Source organism: Camponotus floridanus, unplaced genomic scaffold (genome assembly GCF_003227725.1).
Source record: "Camponotus floridanus strain SB8 unplaced genomic scaffold, Cflo_v7.5 scaffold139, whole genome shotgun sequence".
In the NCBI taxonomy this organism is placed as follows: Eukaryota; Metazoa; Arthropoda; class Insecta; order Hymenoptera; family Formicidae; genus Camponotus; species Camponotus floridanus.
Window position 1 is genome coordinate 422,217 of NW_020229258.1, and position 17,701 is coordinate 439,917.

Below are 17,701 nucleotides of genomic sequence, written 5' to 3' on the forward strand. Positions count from 1 at the left end.
GAGAATGAAATTTTGTGTCTCTTTGTCAAGATACATTGTTTTATTCGTGAAGGCAAAAAACCCTTCAGATATTTTCTTTATTTGTATATTATTGCACTAAATGTTATCACTATCAAAAATGCATTTATAGCTAATGCTTCAATATCCTTGCGAGTTATTTTTAATACATGAGTATCAAGATTTGTATATACCTAATAACACACCGTTTGTTACAACATCTGGAAGACTGCTGGTCGAATCAGCTTGGACATATGGATCGCAGTGAAAAGTTAACACTGGATGATGTCCCAGAGTATTTGGATTATGTATCGAACAATTTGTAGTTTTGTATATTCTTGAAAAATCAGAAATACAAGGATTAATTACCACTGAATAAATATTAAAAATTAGCACCGAATAAATATTAAACTTTACAGTATTCAAATATTTATGATAAATTCAATAAAATATTTTTAAATTCAAATATCATATTTTAACTCAAGTTTAACGTGTGTAAATAATCTACATTTGTTCAGACAAGTCTTTTATATTATAAGACTGCTTTGAATCATTAAACTTATCATTTAAGTAGAATTGTATTTTAGAATTAATATTTTTTCATACTTGTTCAATTTACATTTACTACTACAATATTTATGTTTTTCTTGTATTTATAAACTTGTTTAAATGGATACCTTTTGTGAGATGTAAATCCCTGATCTTCTATGCCTAGAAAATTGAGAACTTGCTGCTTCGTTGCTAATAAATGTAGCATCTTTTGTATATATAATTCCAATGCAGCCCGTCGTTGTTCTAATACTTTTGGTTGCGAGTTTCTTACTCTTTTTGGTGGAAAAGGCGCGATATCCGAATTGTCCTTCTTCAACTGGAAATCAAAATTCTCTTGGATAATAACGTAACACTATTCAACAAGCATCTCTCAAAAACCATATCTTGTAGTAAAAAATATATCAACGAAAAAAAAAGCAAAAGGAAAAATATAGCTTATCAATGTTAATTAGTATAACACGCAGACATATGTTTATCTTTAACACAATATATTATAATATTATAAATTTTTCTTTCAATATATTATAAATTTTTCTAATAATTAAAAAAAATTGTTCACGTTTATCTTAATTGGAGTATGCAAGTGCTTTTATTAAGGCTCTTATCAACACTTTGATAACCTACCGTACGATGTAACGCACTAAATTCGCTGTATCTCCTCTCGATGGAGTATCGAGTGCCGGTCTGCGACTCCAAAATCTCGATACAGTAAACATAATAGGGCTTGCCATGTGACACATCGGCCAAACGGTAACCGTTAATAAAGGCTTCGTACATCGCATTGCATAAATTGAATAATCCTTAGGATGCCCTTATAATAAATTGATATTATTAAACCTATTGTTATATATGATAACACAAGCATAAGCAATAACAAGTGCAACAATATCAACAATATAATAAGCAAAATGCATCTGAAAAATATTTACAACCGCCATGGAATTTTATATTTACTAGAATGTGCTTTTTATAGAAAATACAGTACTTGACATTACATATGTTTGATTAACAGATATATTTGCCCTCTTGAATTGGTCAGACGTTTCAAAATATTTGTATCATTAACCAAAGTATATTTGGAGTGATATTTGTGGTCCAATTGATGTTTACAAATATCGGAGCAGATTCTTCGCTCTGATTGGTCGCTATCAGAGATTCGCTGATTGGTTGATATCATTATAGCATTATTTTCAAGTTTCATATATATTTTATGAATTGAAAGAAAACTAAATAATTAATATAAATAATGTAATTAATTTTTTAATATAATTGAAATAAATAATTTATAATCTTCAATCTTCATCGCTAAAAATCCAACGAAAAATGTTATTGTGTTTCAATATTTAATCAATTAAAATAATCAATTTATTAACATTTTTATTTAATAATATTTTAATATTTCTTTTATAACAGTAACAATTGACATTATAGAATAGATACTTTAACCGGTTAATTTCTTTACATATATGCATTAATATGCAAATATCTATGCAAATTTTTCTGGATGTAAATCAGTTGATAAAAAAACTTTTGGCAAAAATTATTTTCTCAAAATTTTATCAATGTAATTAAATAGAAGTATTTTTGTGATAAAAGTTTCGTATAGAACATTTTTCGATATTTCAAATGATTTTTAAAACAAAAAGCAAAAAGTCGGCCTAATATAGATGAGCGACGGTTTCATCCGTTAGTATTATTTTTAGACCACAACTGAAAATGTCTAAATTCATTTATTTATCCCCTTTTCTTGCATATATGTAAAGTTTTATCAAAATCAGAATTTTCCAGTCCGCGAAATTCCCCTGCGAGAGAGAAATCATCCGTCGTCTCTCCTCTCCGTTTCTACGAGACGTCGAGGCTCGATTTGTCCCATCCTATAGATACCTATGCCAGTTATCGACTGCGTTATCCGCACGAGTTGCCACGACTGCCCAACGGAGCGCGAGCGACGCGCTTGATTATACGGGCTCGTGGTGTGTGTGGTATCGATGAATGAATCCTGTTGCGCAGACCGGCGACTTCATCGTAAGGTAGTCGATAAGCGTTCCGTGGACGCGCGGCTCGTACGTACGTTCTCTCGTGGCAGGACGAGCGAGATCGCGGAGCACTCGTAGTCGATCGAGCGCTCGTAGCCGACCCTCGATTCACCCTCGAGTCGCCTCGTCGTTGCGCGTCACGATGAACGATCGCGAGCGGGGCTACAAATTTGGGCGTGAGCCTTCTTCTGTCAACCGTACATTGTGAAAGCACGTTGCACGGGAGCGACATTTCTCGGTCTTTTTTTTTCTCTCTCTCTCTCTCCCCCCCTCTCTCCCTCTCTCTCGAGCGATCGAATCCCGTGGGGCCAGGCGTGGTGAATTGAGCGCGATCCTCTCGGACACTTGGCGTGGCATCGAAGACGGTGGGCGTGTGTGTATGTGCGCGTATGTGTGTGGGGATGAACTGCACGGGAAGTGTAAAGTGAAATAAAGGAGGAGGAAGAGGTGGAGGAGTTGGAGGAAGGAGTGGAGGGGGAGGAGGAGGGGGAGGAGGAGGAGGATTGGGACGCTTCCTGTGTCTCGGTGATCCGATCTAAAAAAGTTCCGCAGGTAGAACCGCGCGATCGAATGTCTTTTCGATGTGACGAAAATGATGAAGTGTGGGAGAGAGCGGGCATTGAGTGAAGGCTTCGATACCTCGAATCATGACAGAGGCGTCGGACGAGTAAGTATGTCCATACATGCAGAGAAAGAGAGAGAGAGAGGGAGAGAGAGAGAGAGAGAGCCCGCGGTTTTTATCCCCCGTGCTCCGATATCCCTCGTCGAGACCGTTCCATTTATCGAGATACGACAATCGTCGTCCTCCTGTCACCTGTCACCTGTCCTCGTGTCACTTGACGTCAGATGTGCACGATTATTCGGGCGTGCTTTTTACGGGCCTCCCCGTTTCCCCTGTCGCCTTCCCCCCCTCCCCCGAATCCGTCCTCCTCGATCGCTCTTTCCTTCCCCCCTTCGTTCGACGTATTTCGTTTGTCGATTAAAGTGACTCGAGCGAATAAACGAGCCTCCCTTCGAAACGTCTCATATACATATATACAATGACATATTTACTCCTTCCGTTTCTCGCTCCTATTTGTCTCCTTTTGTTTCCTTTTGTTCGCTTCTCCCTTTCTCTCTCTCTCTCTCTCTCTCTCTCTCTCTCTCTCTCTCTTTTTGCGTCTCCTCTATTTGTACGCCTCCCATTCCTCTCCTTTCATCCCTCTAATAGTGTGTTATCCACTGTTCCTCTGTATGGGACGGCCGTTCATTCATTGAATCGATCTCGGCGTGTGTAACATCTGGCTAAATGTCGTCCGCGCGATACATTCTTAACATTCGGATTCTGAGATCTCGTATCAGTTTTCGAGCCCCAAACTCGTTCACGCATCGCTTGATATTTTTTAACATCGAGTAGAAAAAAATGGAATAATCTCTGTTAAATATAATACATATATTAAATACATATTAAATCTTATATAACGTATAAAGAATTGTTTAAAAGCATTCTCACGTTTAATGACGCCACAAGACGCTACATGACGCTACAATGCATCCTTTGTATGTTGAAAATTAATGAGTACAAGTAATTTAACATCATGTAGTACTGTAGTAATTAGCTGTATATTGTTAATAAGTTATGCAGAATATCTCATAGAATCAAATATCCTTTCGAATTTTTTAACTAATGTGAAAATAATTTTACCTTAGCGAAAGATTCAAGGATATCATTATATTTTATCGCATCTCTTTTAGTACATTTAACATTGCATATCTTTCCAACTAAATTTCACATTAAAAGTTTATAATGATTTGTAATACGTATAGAAATATAAAATAAATGTATTTTTTGTATTAGGCTTTGTTTCCAAAAAAGACTTGATTTTGGCAGCTGTCAAAGTAATGATATCTTTTCTCGACATTCTTGAGGCATGCCATTTTTAATTTCATGCATAATTACTGCCCTATTTCATTTAAATTACAGAAAAAATGATATATATGTCTATTATTAATGATGATGCGTAATATAATAATTATAAGTATATTATTAATAATGATTGTCATATTGTAGTGGTAACTATCTGGTGAGGGTCCGCGCCCAGGTAATGACGAGAGATGATAGCTCGGGTGGTTGGGTTCCTTTGAGTGGTGGTGGATTGGCAAATGTCTCGGTTAGACGTAGGATTACTTCATCAGGAATACATCAAACAAACAATACCAATGGAAACAATATTTCTACTACAACCAACTCCGCACATCCTATCTCGAATGCAACTGTTGGCCTTCAAAGTCATGGATCTTCTAATATCTCTCCGCCTGGTGCAAATAAAAGAAAGCACGAGTATCTTATTTATGGCAAACGCATTACTGATCAATCGGTAAATTTCAAAGTTTTTTCTTTTTTATGATACTTTAAATTAAAAATTATGTTTTGCAGAAAGATATTTTTAAATATTGCAATTACACTTAATGTTTCAATCATAGTGTGACACAATTACATATGACACAAATGTATCGATAATGTATTCTATATGTAATCTGCAAAATATTAATCTTTTTCTTTCCTTGCAGGTTGTTCTTAGTTGTATAATTAAAAAAGATTTTGAATATAATAAAGTGATGCCAACTTTTCATCATTGGCGAACAGGGGAAAAAAAGTTTGGATTAACATTTCAAACAGCTGCCGATGCAAGAGCATTTGACAAAGGAGTTCGAACAGCAGTTGAAGAATTGTTGGAAGGTATAGCATTTTCCTTGTTCAAAATAAACTTTGAGAAATTAATAACTATTCAAAAGCCAAAAATTGCCTAGAGTACATTAAAAAGTTTTAAATTTTCAACTTATTATATAATCAATTGATAATTTAACTTATATATTTTTTTTATCTTTCTATTTTAATATACACTTGTTATGTTTCAAATGTGGACAGTTTAAAATAGTATTGTCAAAATAAATAAATCAATTGTCATATATTTAGATATTTTTATATAAATCAAGATTATTTTATTGACATATAAAATGGAAATTATTTTCAATGCAGTTCTTATATCTTTCCAACTTTTTGTATTTTATTTATTTTACTCTACTTTTGCTCATACATTGTTTCTAATAAAATGTTAATTTATTGCATTATAATGCGCTATATAATAATTAAAAAAGAAAGTACTATGTCAAAAAGTCGTCCATATTGTTATAAAATAATTCCGTGTATGATAAACATCTTGTAAAACTTTTTAATGACATTTTATTAATTCATTTGCACTCAATATTTTGCTGCAATTTATTATATGGATTGTGCAAATGGTAAGCTAATATATAGTTTTAAATTTATATTTTAATTCATTCTTCTTTTTATTTGACCTCATTATCAAATATTATATCTCGTAATATGATTTAGGTCTGTCTGATTTAACATTAACCACTAATGCTCCAGATGCTGGGGACGAAGATGTTTTTATGGTAAGAAAATTTATATTTTACTATCAGCTTTTTTCTTTAATCAAAGCAATTAAGATATGAAAAGTTGTATTAATAAGCTACATAGAGGAATAAAATAAAGTTTTTTAAAATTGTAAAATTTTACAGACTTTGAATTTGCCAGTGGAACCACCTGAGCCACGTTCCTCTTCAGACACACCTCATGGAATAGTTCGAGTACCAAATTATTCTCAATATTCAGAGCCTCCTGATTCACATCGATCTATTCATCACATTGGTGGTTCGTCCGTTAAGGGCCCTCCGTCGCAACATCCTTTAGCATCCGCTGCAGATATTGGATCGGATAACTATCCTTATGTGCAACTCACGACGCTTAATCATGAATATTTATATCCTATCATCGACGATCACAAAAGTGAGAGATTAGACGGACATAATACTCCCAATAGTGGAAGTTCTCTAAAGAAGCCAGATATTATAATATCCCAACCTTCGAAAAATACTATGAAACGTAATGTACGTTTACGTTGCAAGCATTGTCAAGAGCTGTACTCAGAACAGCATAATCCGAAAGGTTCCTGCGAATACGCTCCTGATCCAATTAGACGTGGAATCGCGAAAGTTTCTTGTTTATCGTGTGCCCAATGTATGTTATATCATTGTATGAGTGACGCTGAAGGTGACTTTGCACAAAATCCTTGTAGGTAAGTTTATAATATTTCAAGTGTCATCAAAGGCGATCATTCTTATTTTCTTAAATTTATATATATAAAACAAACACATACTATCATATTTAAATATTTCAATCATTTTTTTGCTTTATGTTGTTACAAAAGTTTCTATTTTTTAGGAATCTGTTGCAAATTAAATTTTTCGCTTGGAGATTGTATAAAAAATATTAAATCAGTTTTTTTAGAAAATAACTTTGGACACAATGCTACTTTTGAGACTATACGTTAGTATGTTTATATTGTTACTATAGATATTTGCTTTTTTTTTTCCTTTTCTTTTATTCTCTCTATACAATCTCCTTCTAAAAGTATAATCGATTTAATCATAATAAAAATGAATAAATTATAAAATATTAAATTATATAGTTGTAGTACAGAAGAGGGATGCGGACGCAGATGGTTTGGTTTGGCCTTGTTGTCACTGATCGTTCCTTGCTTGTGGATATATCCTCCACTTAGAGCTATACATTGGTGCGGGATGTCCTGTGGAATGTGCGGCGGTCGTCATCACCCTATGGAATAACTGGAGGAACCCTTTGATATCTCTGCTCCGTACTCAATTGGATCAAACAACTTTCCTGCATCGTGTAATGCAGTCGCCAATGTGTATGAATGTCATGATCTAAGTATGGGTCGTTGTCAGAGATATCAAAGGGGTAGACAACTTCCAGTACATGCACTTATTCATCAGCGTCATCTTTAAAATAAAATACAGTCAAAGTGGAAATACCCAATTTAGCACAAGATGTCGCATATAGCCAACATAATGTATATTCCGTACATTTTGTATATTTTATTAGAGCAAGATACGTTACTTAGTCTCACCTGTACATTAAACAATTTGAGGTAAATTAGTATTTACAGTTTGAATGATTAATCTATGGAAAGCACATCAAATGGACTCAGACCAACTATTTGTGATACATGGTGCACATTGTGAGAGTGTAACTTCTGTGAGTCGAATAAAAATTAATTTTGTTCTTAGTTTCACTAATTTTCACACACACACACACACACACAATATACTCACAATATTTAATGGAGAAATAGATAAGATAACTAAATTAATTTTGCTGGAGTTCTTAGATTGTAGAATGTAATGTATCCTGTGATTGTTAAATCTGATACCCAATAACTTGAATTGCCAAGCTAATCTTTGTTGACTTCATTCTTTATAACATATCGTAGGATTAAAAAATAAAAATCTTTTGCTTACAAGTTTTCTTTAATAGTGTAAACAATAATTGACAAATCTATATATGTATATATATGTTTGAAAATAAGTATATACAATTTATATCTTTTACATACACACACACACATACAAAATTTTTTGATTTTATAAAAAAATGTTTAAAATACATTATTTTAGATTTACAATGTATCCATTTTCGCTTATTAGATTATAAAATAAAACTGTGTATTTTATCATAGAAAAGAACACATATGTAATATCTTCACATATGTAAATATGTTAAAATGAGATATTATTGACATGATATTCTTTTTTAAAGCTATTTTTTATAAATACAATTTTTTGCTACAATATTTAATAATATTGAAATCCATGTAAATATCAATATTATTTGTGATTTTATAAAATATCGTCACATAGAAGTGCATTCTCATAATATTTGCCTTTACTTTTTACTAATTCATGTTTAGTACGCGCGCTGGCACGTGTGTTGTGTGATATTGTGTGTATATGCGTGTATGTATGCGCGTGAGAAAGAGAGAAAGAGAAAGTGATTTATTTATATAATAAATTAACATATTTGTACTATACTTTATATTGTAGATATATACAGAGTGTTACTAAAATTGATAGAAAAAAAGATTATATCAAGCTCAAAAAAAGAACATGTACACAAAATTTGCTTAAAAATTTTAGTAACATTCAGTATATATGTATATTGAATTTATACATAAAATGTACAAATTGTTTTCTCGGAAATTACAGTAAAATATTTTTTAATATATTTCAAGGTTTATATATTAGATGCTTTTTATAAGATGAAGGGTTTTCAAAGAAGTAAAAAGACAATTTCTTTTATCTTATATATAAATTTACAATTTATATATAAATTTTCATATTATTTTAGAGTCATGTTTAAATTATAAGTAGCATTTAAAATATTTTTATACTTTGCTTAATTTAAAAAATTTGATTTTTTTTTCACTGAGAATATTTTAAACGAGAATGAAACAAATCAAGTCAACATATCATTTTCATGTCAAGAATTATTTTATTAAATATTTAAATATGTAATGTTTTTATATACTAATAATTTATCAATTTTTATTAACAATATTATTTATATTATTTATATTATTTATATTATTTATATTTGATAACCTTGCTACAATTTGTGATTCAAGTAATAAAAATTATTGTGTTTATACTTAATTTTTTGTATAAGAAAAACAATCATCAACTTGATACATTATATAACTTTACAAACAACAAATTTGTTGACATTTAATTTGGTAACTGTAGAAACATATAGTAATCAGAAAACTATTTTTCTCTTCATTTCTACATCCTGTTTGTAAATTTTATATCTTATAATTTGCATAATATAATGCAATAATAATTACTCTATTAAAAAAGGTTTAAAAAATTTGTACTTTTTACATATTAATAAAATTTATTTTTTATTCTATATATACATGTCATATTATTTAAAAATATGAAATAAAATAAAAATATATGTCTCTGCTTAAAATAGGAAAAAGATATATTGTTAATTTTAGTAACTACCGAGAAAACTTGTAACATTTTATGTGGTCTGTATATATATATAGAAATGTATAAAATGTTTCAAATCACATGTCCTTTTAATCACAGCTTTTTTGACCAATTTAGAGATGATGTTTTGCAATGGATTTTATTTAAACGCATTTTTAAAATTTTTAACATTACATGTCTTTGCGATGTTATAAGTATATTGTAAATTAAAATTCATCATAAGTGTAGCATAAATTAAGATTTCTGCAACCATATCGGATTATGCAATGAAAAGCAAAATATATGACGCTTTTATTGTATTCTATAAGTAATTTTTTTATATATTATTTATATTTAATAAGTCTAGAAATATTGAAATGAAAACTATTTTTTTTGTCTGTGTATATTAATTAGTAGCTATATTTTATTATTTTTAATCAAAGTTACGCTTGTTGGAATATAAGACACATGTTATAAATTATATATACTCGCTTAAATTATAAAGGAATTGAAAAAGACTTTTATTCGACTTAATTTTACCAATTTATATTATCGAATAAGAATGCATGAAAAACTTATTTATTTTGACATATAATGAAAAAAATAAATGTGACTTTTTGCTTTTTAAATAATCCAATATGGCTGCAGTAAAAATTCACAGAAACTTGAAGAATATAATTATCTATTTTCTCCTCAATACAAAGCTTACATTGGTATAATAATAAGTAAATGGATTTTTCATTTGTTCAAGTATATATTCTTTAAATATATACTTAGAGAGAAGCGCAATAAAAATGTAAAATATTAATATTTGATAGATAGCTTCTTTCTGACTATTTAAAATAGAAATTTATTTTGCCATATTTAATTTGATTCAATTTAAATAATGAGGTATTTGTTCATTTATGTTACCCTAATATAGTTGCATATATAAGCCAGAAGTACCTTATTTTTGATAGGTAATTACATAGATATTTGGAAATTTTAATTAAAAAATCAGTTCCAAAAAAACCAAAAGTATTTGTAATAAAAAGGATATTTTATAATTTTTGATGTGTGTAACTAATGACACAATCAAAAAGAATAACAAATCTAGATGAAAAAATAAATATATAGAACAAATTTTGTACGAGACATTGTTTTTGAGAGAATCGATTCCAAAAATTAAAAAATTTAATAATTTTTTCATTTTTAACTCTTAAATTGGCGCATCAAATTTTAATACATATTTCATTTATAAAGTATCATTCTCATTCCAAATGAAAAAAATTATGTAGCATTTAAACAAATAAATAAGAACAAATGCTACTTAATATTATTTAAGTATTAGTTTAAAAGATTCATTTACATTTTAACATTAAATTTTTATTTTAAACTAATGAAAAATGGTGAAGAATATATAGAAAGAGATAGAATTCTCACAAAATTTCGCTATGTTTGATCAAAAAGTTTATTGATTATATATTTTATTGAATTATTTTAGTTTGAAAAATTAATTATCTTTTTTATATCACTATTTATTTTTCTCTTTTATTCCACTTAAATATATTTAGTTACTGTATATTTCTCTGAAATAAAACGGCACTTCATGGAATTCTAATCAACTATTATAGAGAATCCTATAGAGAATGAAGGAAAAGTACTACAAATTTAATTTGATCAGTAGATTTTTGGAAGGGAGATGATTCATAAAATTTAATTTGATCAGTAAATTTTTGGAAGGGAGATGATTCATAAAATTTTTTTACATTATTCAAAATGTAGTTAAAAAATATTCTTTTAAGAAGCTCTCCACGCGCTAATCTAAGGGTTAAGCTCAATAGATTTTCAATGACATTGTATAACATGGTATAGTACATGTGTTAGCAGCAATATTTAAGTATAACTGAAACCAGATAAAATTATCCTTTAAAAAAAAGTATAAGAAAAAATAAGGAATAAACAGAAAAAATTAAGTTAATTCTATGTGAGATGACAAAATTATATATAAAATATAATTAAAAGCATATCTTTTTTTCTCAGAACATTATTAATTATTTAATTTTCGAAAATTTTTCTTTTTAAGGGAAATTCTCGTGTGAAATACGTATATGTAATGAATTTTAATGTAGATATTTATTCTACAACTTATATTTAATCAGAAATTTTTAAAGCTGTCTTACATAGGTAGTTTTATATTACAAGTGTGCTTGTATCTTCTTCAAATATTATAATAGAAACTTTGTTGATACTGTAGATATCAGATTGTTTAATGCTATAAAAATTAATAAATTTTATGTAAATTTCGCATATTATTGTTAATTTTAAGTATTGGCTGGTATATATTTGTAATATAATAATTACTTGTATATAATATTTTATTAATGGTGAAAAATATTTTTTTAATACACAAACACACATACACACACCATACATACATACATACATACACACATACATACATATATACAGAATATTTCCATTTTATATTGTACAATTGAATATATTTCTGAAACCACATATTTTTTTTAACAATAATTTGGGATAAAAAATATAAGTGATTAATATAGTTTTTGTAAGATAATTTTAAGATTTTACTTCTATCTTTTTTCTTTTTTTAAAAGAAGCAAATGAGTGTTTTATGATATTTATGTATAATTACCATAATATTTTTACATATGTATATCAATTTGCTAATCATTCTTCACATACAAAAATATTACAACAGAAACATTTACAAAAACTCTTAAAAAAATCTATATAATCGTCGATATAATATTGTTGATTATTTTGTGAAAAATATGAATATTTTAATGAAAAAGTATATATAAATATTTTATAAAATATTTTAAATCTTACATCATAATATGTCAAAATAATTTATGATGCATTTTGTAAATAGTTTATTTTTTGTGATTTTCTATCTTATTGTTAGTATTTTGATATGCAAAATGGAAATGTATAAAGAGTTAAAAGTTTAAATTTAGAAAATCTCTTAAAATCATACTGACTGTACAGGAGAAATGTTTCTATAATTTTTATTAAAATTTTTTTAAGTGAGTAATTTTAGATATATTTAATTGAACAATTTAAAACTGGATATCATACACACACAATTACGAAATAATTTTATCGACAAGAATGTTGTGACGAAATATACCAAATGAAAAAATGTATGTGTGATAATTCCTACAGGTATAAATGTAGATGAGCGTATGGATTTTTATTTAAATTGCTTTAATAACGAAATATAATAAATGTGATCAAACTGAAAGATTGCAACATGTCTGTAAAAATTAAAGTAATGTATAAGATAGAAAATATAAATTATATACACACACATATAATATAATAAAATCTGTATGATATTGGTCAATGGTGATAATAAAATAGCTAAAAGATGAGCCAGAATATATGAATACAAAAAAGAGGATATCTAAAATAGAGAGTAAAAATAAAAAAGAGGAAGAAAAGAACAGAGAAGAGAAAAGAACAAAAGAGAGGAAAAAGAATACAGCACAAAATAAAAAAGGAAATAAAGCGAAAAATAAAGATAATAATGGAGAAGGAAACAAACAATATCTTGTGTGTATGTTGCATGTGTGCGTGAGGAAATAAATAGAAAGGAACCTAATTAGGGAATGCAAATCTATACAAATGCAGGATATTCCCCATTATTTGTATTAATTTATATACTTTCCTAGATGTTATTCCCATAATCAAGAACGTGGCATAAACAATATTTATTAATGACGGAAAACAAAGAATTAAAGTACCTTAATTTCATAAATTTCAAAAATTAATAAGTATATATTAATATATTTATTAATTAATAAATTGAAATCAATAAATTTAAATTTTTTATATGATATTTAATATCACATAAAGATATCTATTTTAAAAAACCTTTATTATAAATAACTTTATTATATAATTAATTTTTTAATATTATAATTGCGCGATAGATATTGAATTTTTATTACATTTATTTTCTTGTTAAAGAAAATATCTATTCTTTTACCTCTATTTTAGACATCTCTGAAATTTTCCAAAGAAACTGTAAAATTATTTTTAGTAAAAAATCATTTCTGGAATATCCTGCGTGTATATTAATCATGTCTGCGTTCGTGAATAAACAAAAACAATAAGTTTAAAAGTTCTCAAATTGAGAAAATGTTTATGGGAGGTGCCTGTTTGAAGGAAAATATCTTTAATATTTATGGCAGCATATAAGTTTGAAAATTAATTGGATATTTTCCATTAATCACATGTAAATGCTGCAAGGGAAAAGAAAAATTAGATTTTTAATTCGCGGATACATTATATCATAAATGTGTTAATATCTTGTAGAAAAAAAAGATGTATCCCATATAAAATTTAGATATATAAGAAATAAATATGTTGTATTATAAAAAAACGTTTTTTATACACACATACACATACAGAAATATTTAAATGGGGCTTGTTATTTTTAGGATTTCTGTATATTTATTTAACCTATTATATATATATATATATATATATATATATATATATATATATATATATACGCGCACACACACACACGCACACGCACGCACATACATATAAAATAGATATATGTATACAAACACAAAAACGAGAAACGGATCACATATTAATTTCCAGGATATTATGATATTTATTATGAAATACACATACACATGTACAAATATGATATTTACATATTTGACTTGACCAAAGGAAAAAAGAAATCAACAGATAAGTTTTTAATGCGGAGCTGGGGTATGACCGTCCACATAGAAATTTCTAGTTGCTTTAGGTAATTCTAACTCTATACCATCCAATTCTTTTGTCAAAATTATTTGGCAACCTAAAAAAAAAGTATAAAATAGATTTATACTAAATTCTAAAAAATAATTCTACCTTTTTCATATAAAAAATAATTTCTTTTTGCACTTAAATTATTTTTTTGGTACTCGTATACATTCTTGATCAATAAAATAAATTTATTAAATATCAAAGATTCTTTTTATACGTAGAGAGATAACAATAAATAATACCAGTAAATAAATTTTAATAAATTATCAGAAAGTCTGTATAGTTTAAAAAAGAAATTTTTCAAATACAAATAATCTAAATGTATTATTTTAGGATAACATGTCAGATGGACATTAAAATTACAGAGATTAATAAATGTTACTATACCTAGCCTAGAATTTTCTTTTAGAAAAGGTGCTAAATCTAAGAGATCTTCTTCTTGCTCCTCAGGAATTGGAAGTTTATCCACATAATCATTGTGCACATACACATGACAAGTTGTACATGCTAAAGAAGCCTCGCATGCCCCTTCCATTTCAATTCCATATCTATGAGCCAAATATAATACATTGTCTCCTACTTTCCCTTTTATTATAAACTTTTTGCCTCTTTTGTCAATAAAAGTGACATTAACTCTGAAAAGATAATTAATAAAACACTTTCCTTATTTATTTACATTAGAAAATTATCAATTTAATCTATACCGCAATAAATGTTGATAAAAATAGCAATACTAGAATTAAATTATTTCTAAATTTTTCTAAATATGTTAACTCTGGTCATGCAAGACAATATTTATGTATACATGCATATATAATTGTTTATACGCATATATTAATAGTATACTATAAAATTAATCAATTTATAAACATTAATAAAGATCTTTTATATAAAGTACAAAAAATCTTTCTTAGATTCAAAATTTATATTAACAAAAGTTTATTGTCTTTTAATATCAACATATAGAAATATAAATTTTATTAATTTTAATTCACATGTAGCATACAAACATGAACAATTTAATACTTTTATTTCTCTAGTTATAAAGTAAGAAAATGTATTTTATATAAATTGCCAACTTTTTTGTTATATAAAAAATCATTTTGTAGTTCATTCTATTTCTTAAATGAACTCTAGTGTAAAAATATATTTATTTTACCTACATATCAGCTTCCGTTTTAGGATCTTGCATTTCATATTCACCATGAAACATGCCTAAAAGAAAATTTGTTCCTTATACAAAATCTATTTTTACCTTGCATGATGAAAATATTATATTAGTTTGATATTTGTTATATAAAGAAGTATATGAAAAATTAAAATTGTCAGTTAACATATACTATTAGAAGTATAATTAATCATTAAAAATAATGTGCTTTAAGAACTGAAAAAAATCTCATATTAATGAAATACAATGATACATTAGAATATATAATTGTTGATACTATACAATTTCTATTTTAAGTACATGTGTAAACAAATAATTTTTTAAAACAACTGACTAAGAAGCAATCTGTTTTATTATTTTCTCTTCTTAGAACACAGTAAAACGACAGTTTTAACTTCTTAAATCTAGTTTTTCATATAAAAGGAATCGAATAATCATATTTTTTGTCAAAATTTAAAGCAATTTTATATACAAATAATATATACATATATAATACATATAGATTATTTATATATTATATTATATATACATATGTTTTTTATATACATATATATATATTATTAAATATTATTTTAAATACATTTATATGTATATATTAAGTATTTATCAGAATTTTTGCTTATTTACTTACATTTTGACATGTGAATTTTGTGGTTAGGTACCTTAACCAAATAACTTATAGATACATGATGTCTTTGTTTCAGGTAGGATGACAATGGTCGTAATATAAAAGTCATTTTTGATATAATTCAATATTCCAAAATATTAAGACATTCGTATCTGTATTAATGATCTTTATCTTAATGATCTTTTATCAGTTATACGTTCATATATGACATCCACTTTGTATGCATCTATGTACACTTATATTTGACACGTGCAACAGTTATAATACCGACAAGTAACAAAATTATCTAGCTAAATTATCGACCGTTGAAAAATAATAGGAGAATATATATAGGAAAGAGGTGTTACAAATTATTTACCTTTAGCAGTAGTTTGTTGCATTGATGACCGTCGGTAATTTTATGTTAGTGTCACCTCCTATCTGATCATATTCTTCTATTACTTTCCTAATATTTCAGGATATATTTGCAGCTCGAAAATTATCGTCGAATGAGCGGTAACCCGCAAACATAATTAGATAAGAAGTGGCATATCAAGAAATTGCCAGTATTCTTAAACTTTTAAACGATTAATATACTATGAAAGTCGCGCGATCATCCTTGAACACTCTCGACGCTCGTTCACTCGCGATATTCGTTTAAAAACGGTTAAAAGATGCGAAAAATGCGGACGTACGACGATCCGTGTAACTGCGTATGACTCCGATTCGCGCGCCAACATGGCGGCCGTCTGACGCGTTTGACGTAGCAGTGACGTAGCAGTGACGTTGCAGTGACGTCGCAGTGACGACGCAGTCACGCGCCAACATGGCGGCCGATCTAATTAATAACACATAATGATAAATATATAAAGATGGAATCAATTAATCATATTGGTCATATATGTAGACTTGCCCGAAGAAACAGAAATAAAATTAAGAGATATTTCTAATTTCTTTTTTTTTAGTAAAGGATGGAAATGTTTATTCATAGGCTTGTACTTTTTTTCCTCTTTCGCGCAATTTCGATTCAATATATAACGTAGAAAATTCATAGTATATTATGCTAATGATATGAATTACGAACGATTCGATTGTTTTACTGCTGCCGCTCGCCGCCCGCTGCCCGCTGCCCGCTGTCCGCTGCTGCTGCTGGTTCCCGCTGCTGCTGCTGCTGCTGCTGCTGCTGCAGCTGCCCGCTGCCCGTTGCTGCTGATGTCGGTTAAGAGACCCACATTCTGAAAAAGAAAAAAAAAATAAGAAAAAGAAGGGAACAAATTAGAATAAAAAGAGAAACAAATTAAAATAAAGAATATAGTTTAAATAAAAGGCTCCTTAAACATAAAAGTAGGGAAATAGAAAAATTAGAGACAAAAGACAGAGATGAGCGAAAGCTCGAAACTGTAAGAGGAAAGAGAATTAAATAAAAAAAAAAAAAAAAAAAATGACCGCTGCTGCTGCTGCTGTCCGCTGTCCGCTTCCCGCTGTCCGCAGTCCGCTTCCCGCTGTCAGCTTCTCGCTGTCCGCTGTCCGCTGTCCGCTTCCCGCTGTCCGCTGTCCGCTTCCCGCTGTCCGCTGTCCTCTTCTCGCTTCCGCTGTCCGCTGTCCGCTTCCCGCTGCCGCTGTCCGCTGTCCGCTTCCCGCTGCCGCTGTCCGCAGTCCTCTTCTCGCTTCCGCTGTCCGCTGTCC

General features: G+C 28.8%; 3 protein-coding genes across 8 annotated transcripts; 1 reads left to right on the top strand and 2 right to left on the bottom strand.

Annotated features, from left to right (window-relative positions):
* Positions 1-19: 19 nt before the first annotated feature.
* Positions 20-1,682, bottom strand: LOC105252303 (sorting nexin-22). Of its 2 annotated transcripts, none has more exons than XM_011259617.3 (4): positions 1,545-1,682; positions 1,174-1,360; positions 675-865; positions 20-334 (listed from the first exon to the last, which is right to left on the bottom strand). In XM_011259617.3, the coding sequence occupies exons 2-4, from the start codon at positions 1,324-1,326 to the stop codon at positions 175-177; spliced, it is 504 nt and encodes a 167-aa protein (XP_011257919.1). In that variant the 5' UTR covers positions 1,327-1,360; positions 1,545-1,682; the 3' UTR covers positions 20-174. The 2 variants fall into 2 exon arrangements, with proteins under 2 accessions (XP_011257919.1, XP_011257920.1); XM_011259618.3 differs by lacking the exon at positions 1,545-1,682 and adding an exon at positions 1,504-1,525.
* An 869-nt stretch (positions 1,683-2,551) lies between these two features.
* LOC105252301 (sprouty-related, EVH1 domain-containing protein 1) lies at positions 2,552-8,024 on the top strand. Of its 4 annotated transcripts, XR_003122449.1 has the most exons (7): positions 2,552-3,252; positions 4,636-4,942; positions 5,136-5,304; positions 5,962-6,023; positions 6,150-6,706; positions 6,853-6,957; positions 7,100-8,024. XR_003122449.1 is itself a non-coding variant. In XM_011259613.3 (6 exons), exons 1-6 carry the CDS (start codon positions 3,233-3,235, stop codon positions 7,254-7,256), a joined length of 1,236 nt encoding a protein of 411 aa, XP_011257915.1. In that variant the 5' UTR covers positions 2,558-3,232; the 3' UTR covers positions 7,257-8,021. The 4 variants fall into 4 exon arrangements, 3 of the variants coding, with proteins under 3 accessions (XP_011257915.1, XP_011257913.1, XP_011257914.1); XM_011259613.3 differs by lacking the exon at positions 6,853-6,957 and having other exon boundaries at positions 2,558-3,252; positions 5,998-6,023; positions 7,100-8,021; XM_011259611.3 differs by lacking the exon at positions 6,853-6,957 and having other exon boundaries at positions 2,560-3,252; positions 7,100-8,020.
* Positions 8,025-14,077: 6,053 nt separating this feature from the next.
* On the bottom strand, positions 14,078-16,725 carry LOC105252300 (adrenodoxin-like protein, mitochondrial). 2 transcript variants are annotated; one of them, XM_011259608.3, is made up of 4 exons: positions 16,395-16,725; positions 15,404-15,455; positions 14,628-14,875; positions 14,078-14,292 (listed from the first exon to the last, which is right to left on the bottom strand). In XM_011259608.3, exons 1-4 carry the CDS (start codon positions 16,414-16,416, stop codon positions 14,189-14,191), a joined length of 426 nt encoding a protein of 141 aa, XP_011257910.1. In that variant the 5' UTR covers positions 16,417-16,725; the 3' UTR covers positions 14,078-14,188. The 2 variants fall into 2 exon arrangements, with proteins under 2 accessions (XP_011257910.1, XP_011257909.1); XM_011259607.3 differs by lacking the exon at positions 16,395-16,725 and adding an exon at positions 16,040-16,388 and having other exon boundaries at positions 14,080-14,292.
* Positions 16,726-17,701: the final 976 nt, after the last annotated feature.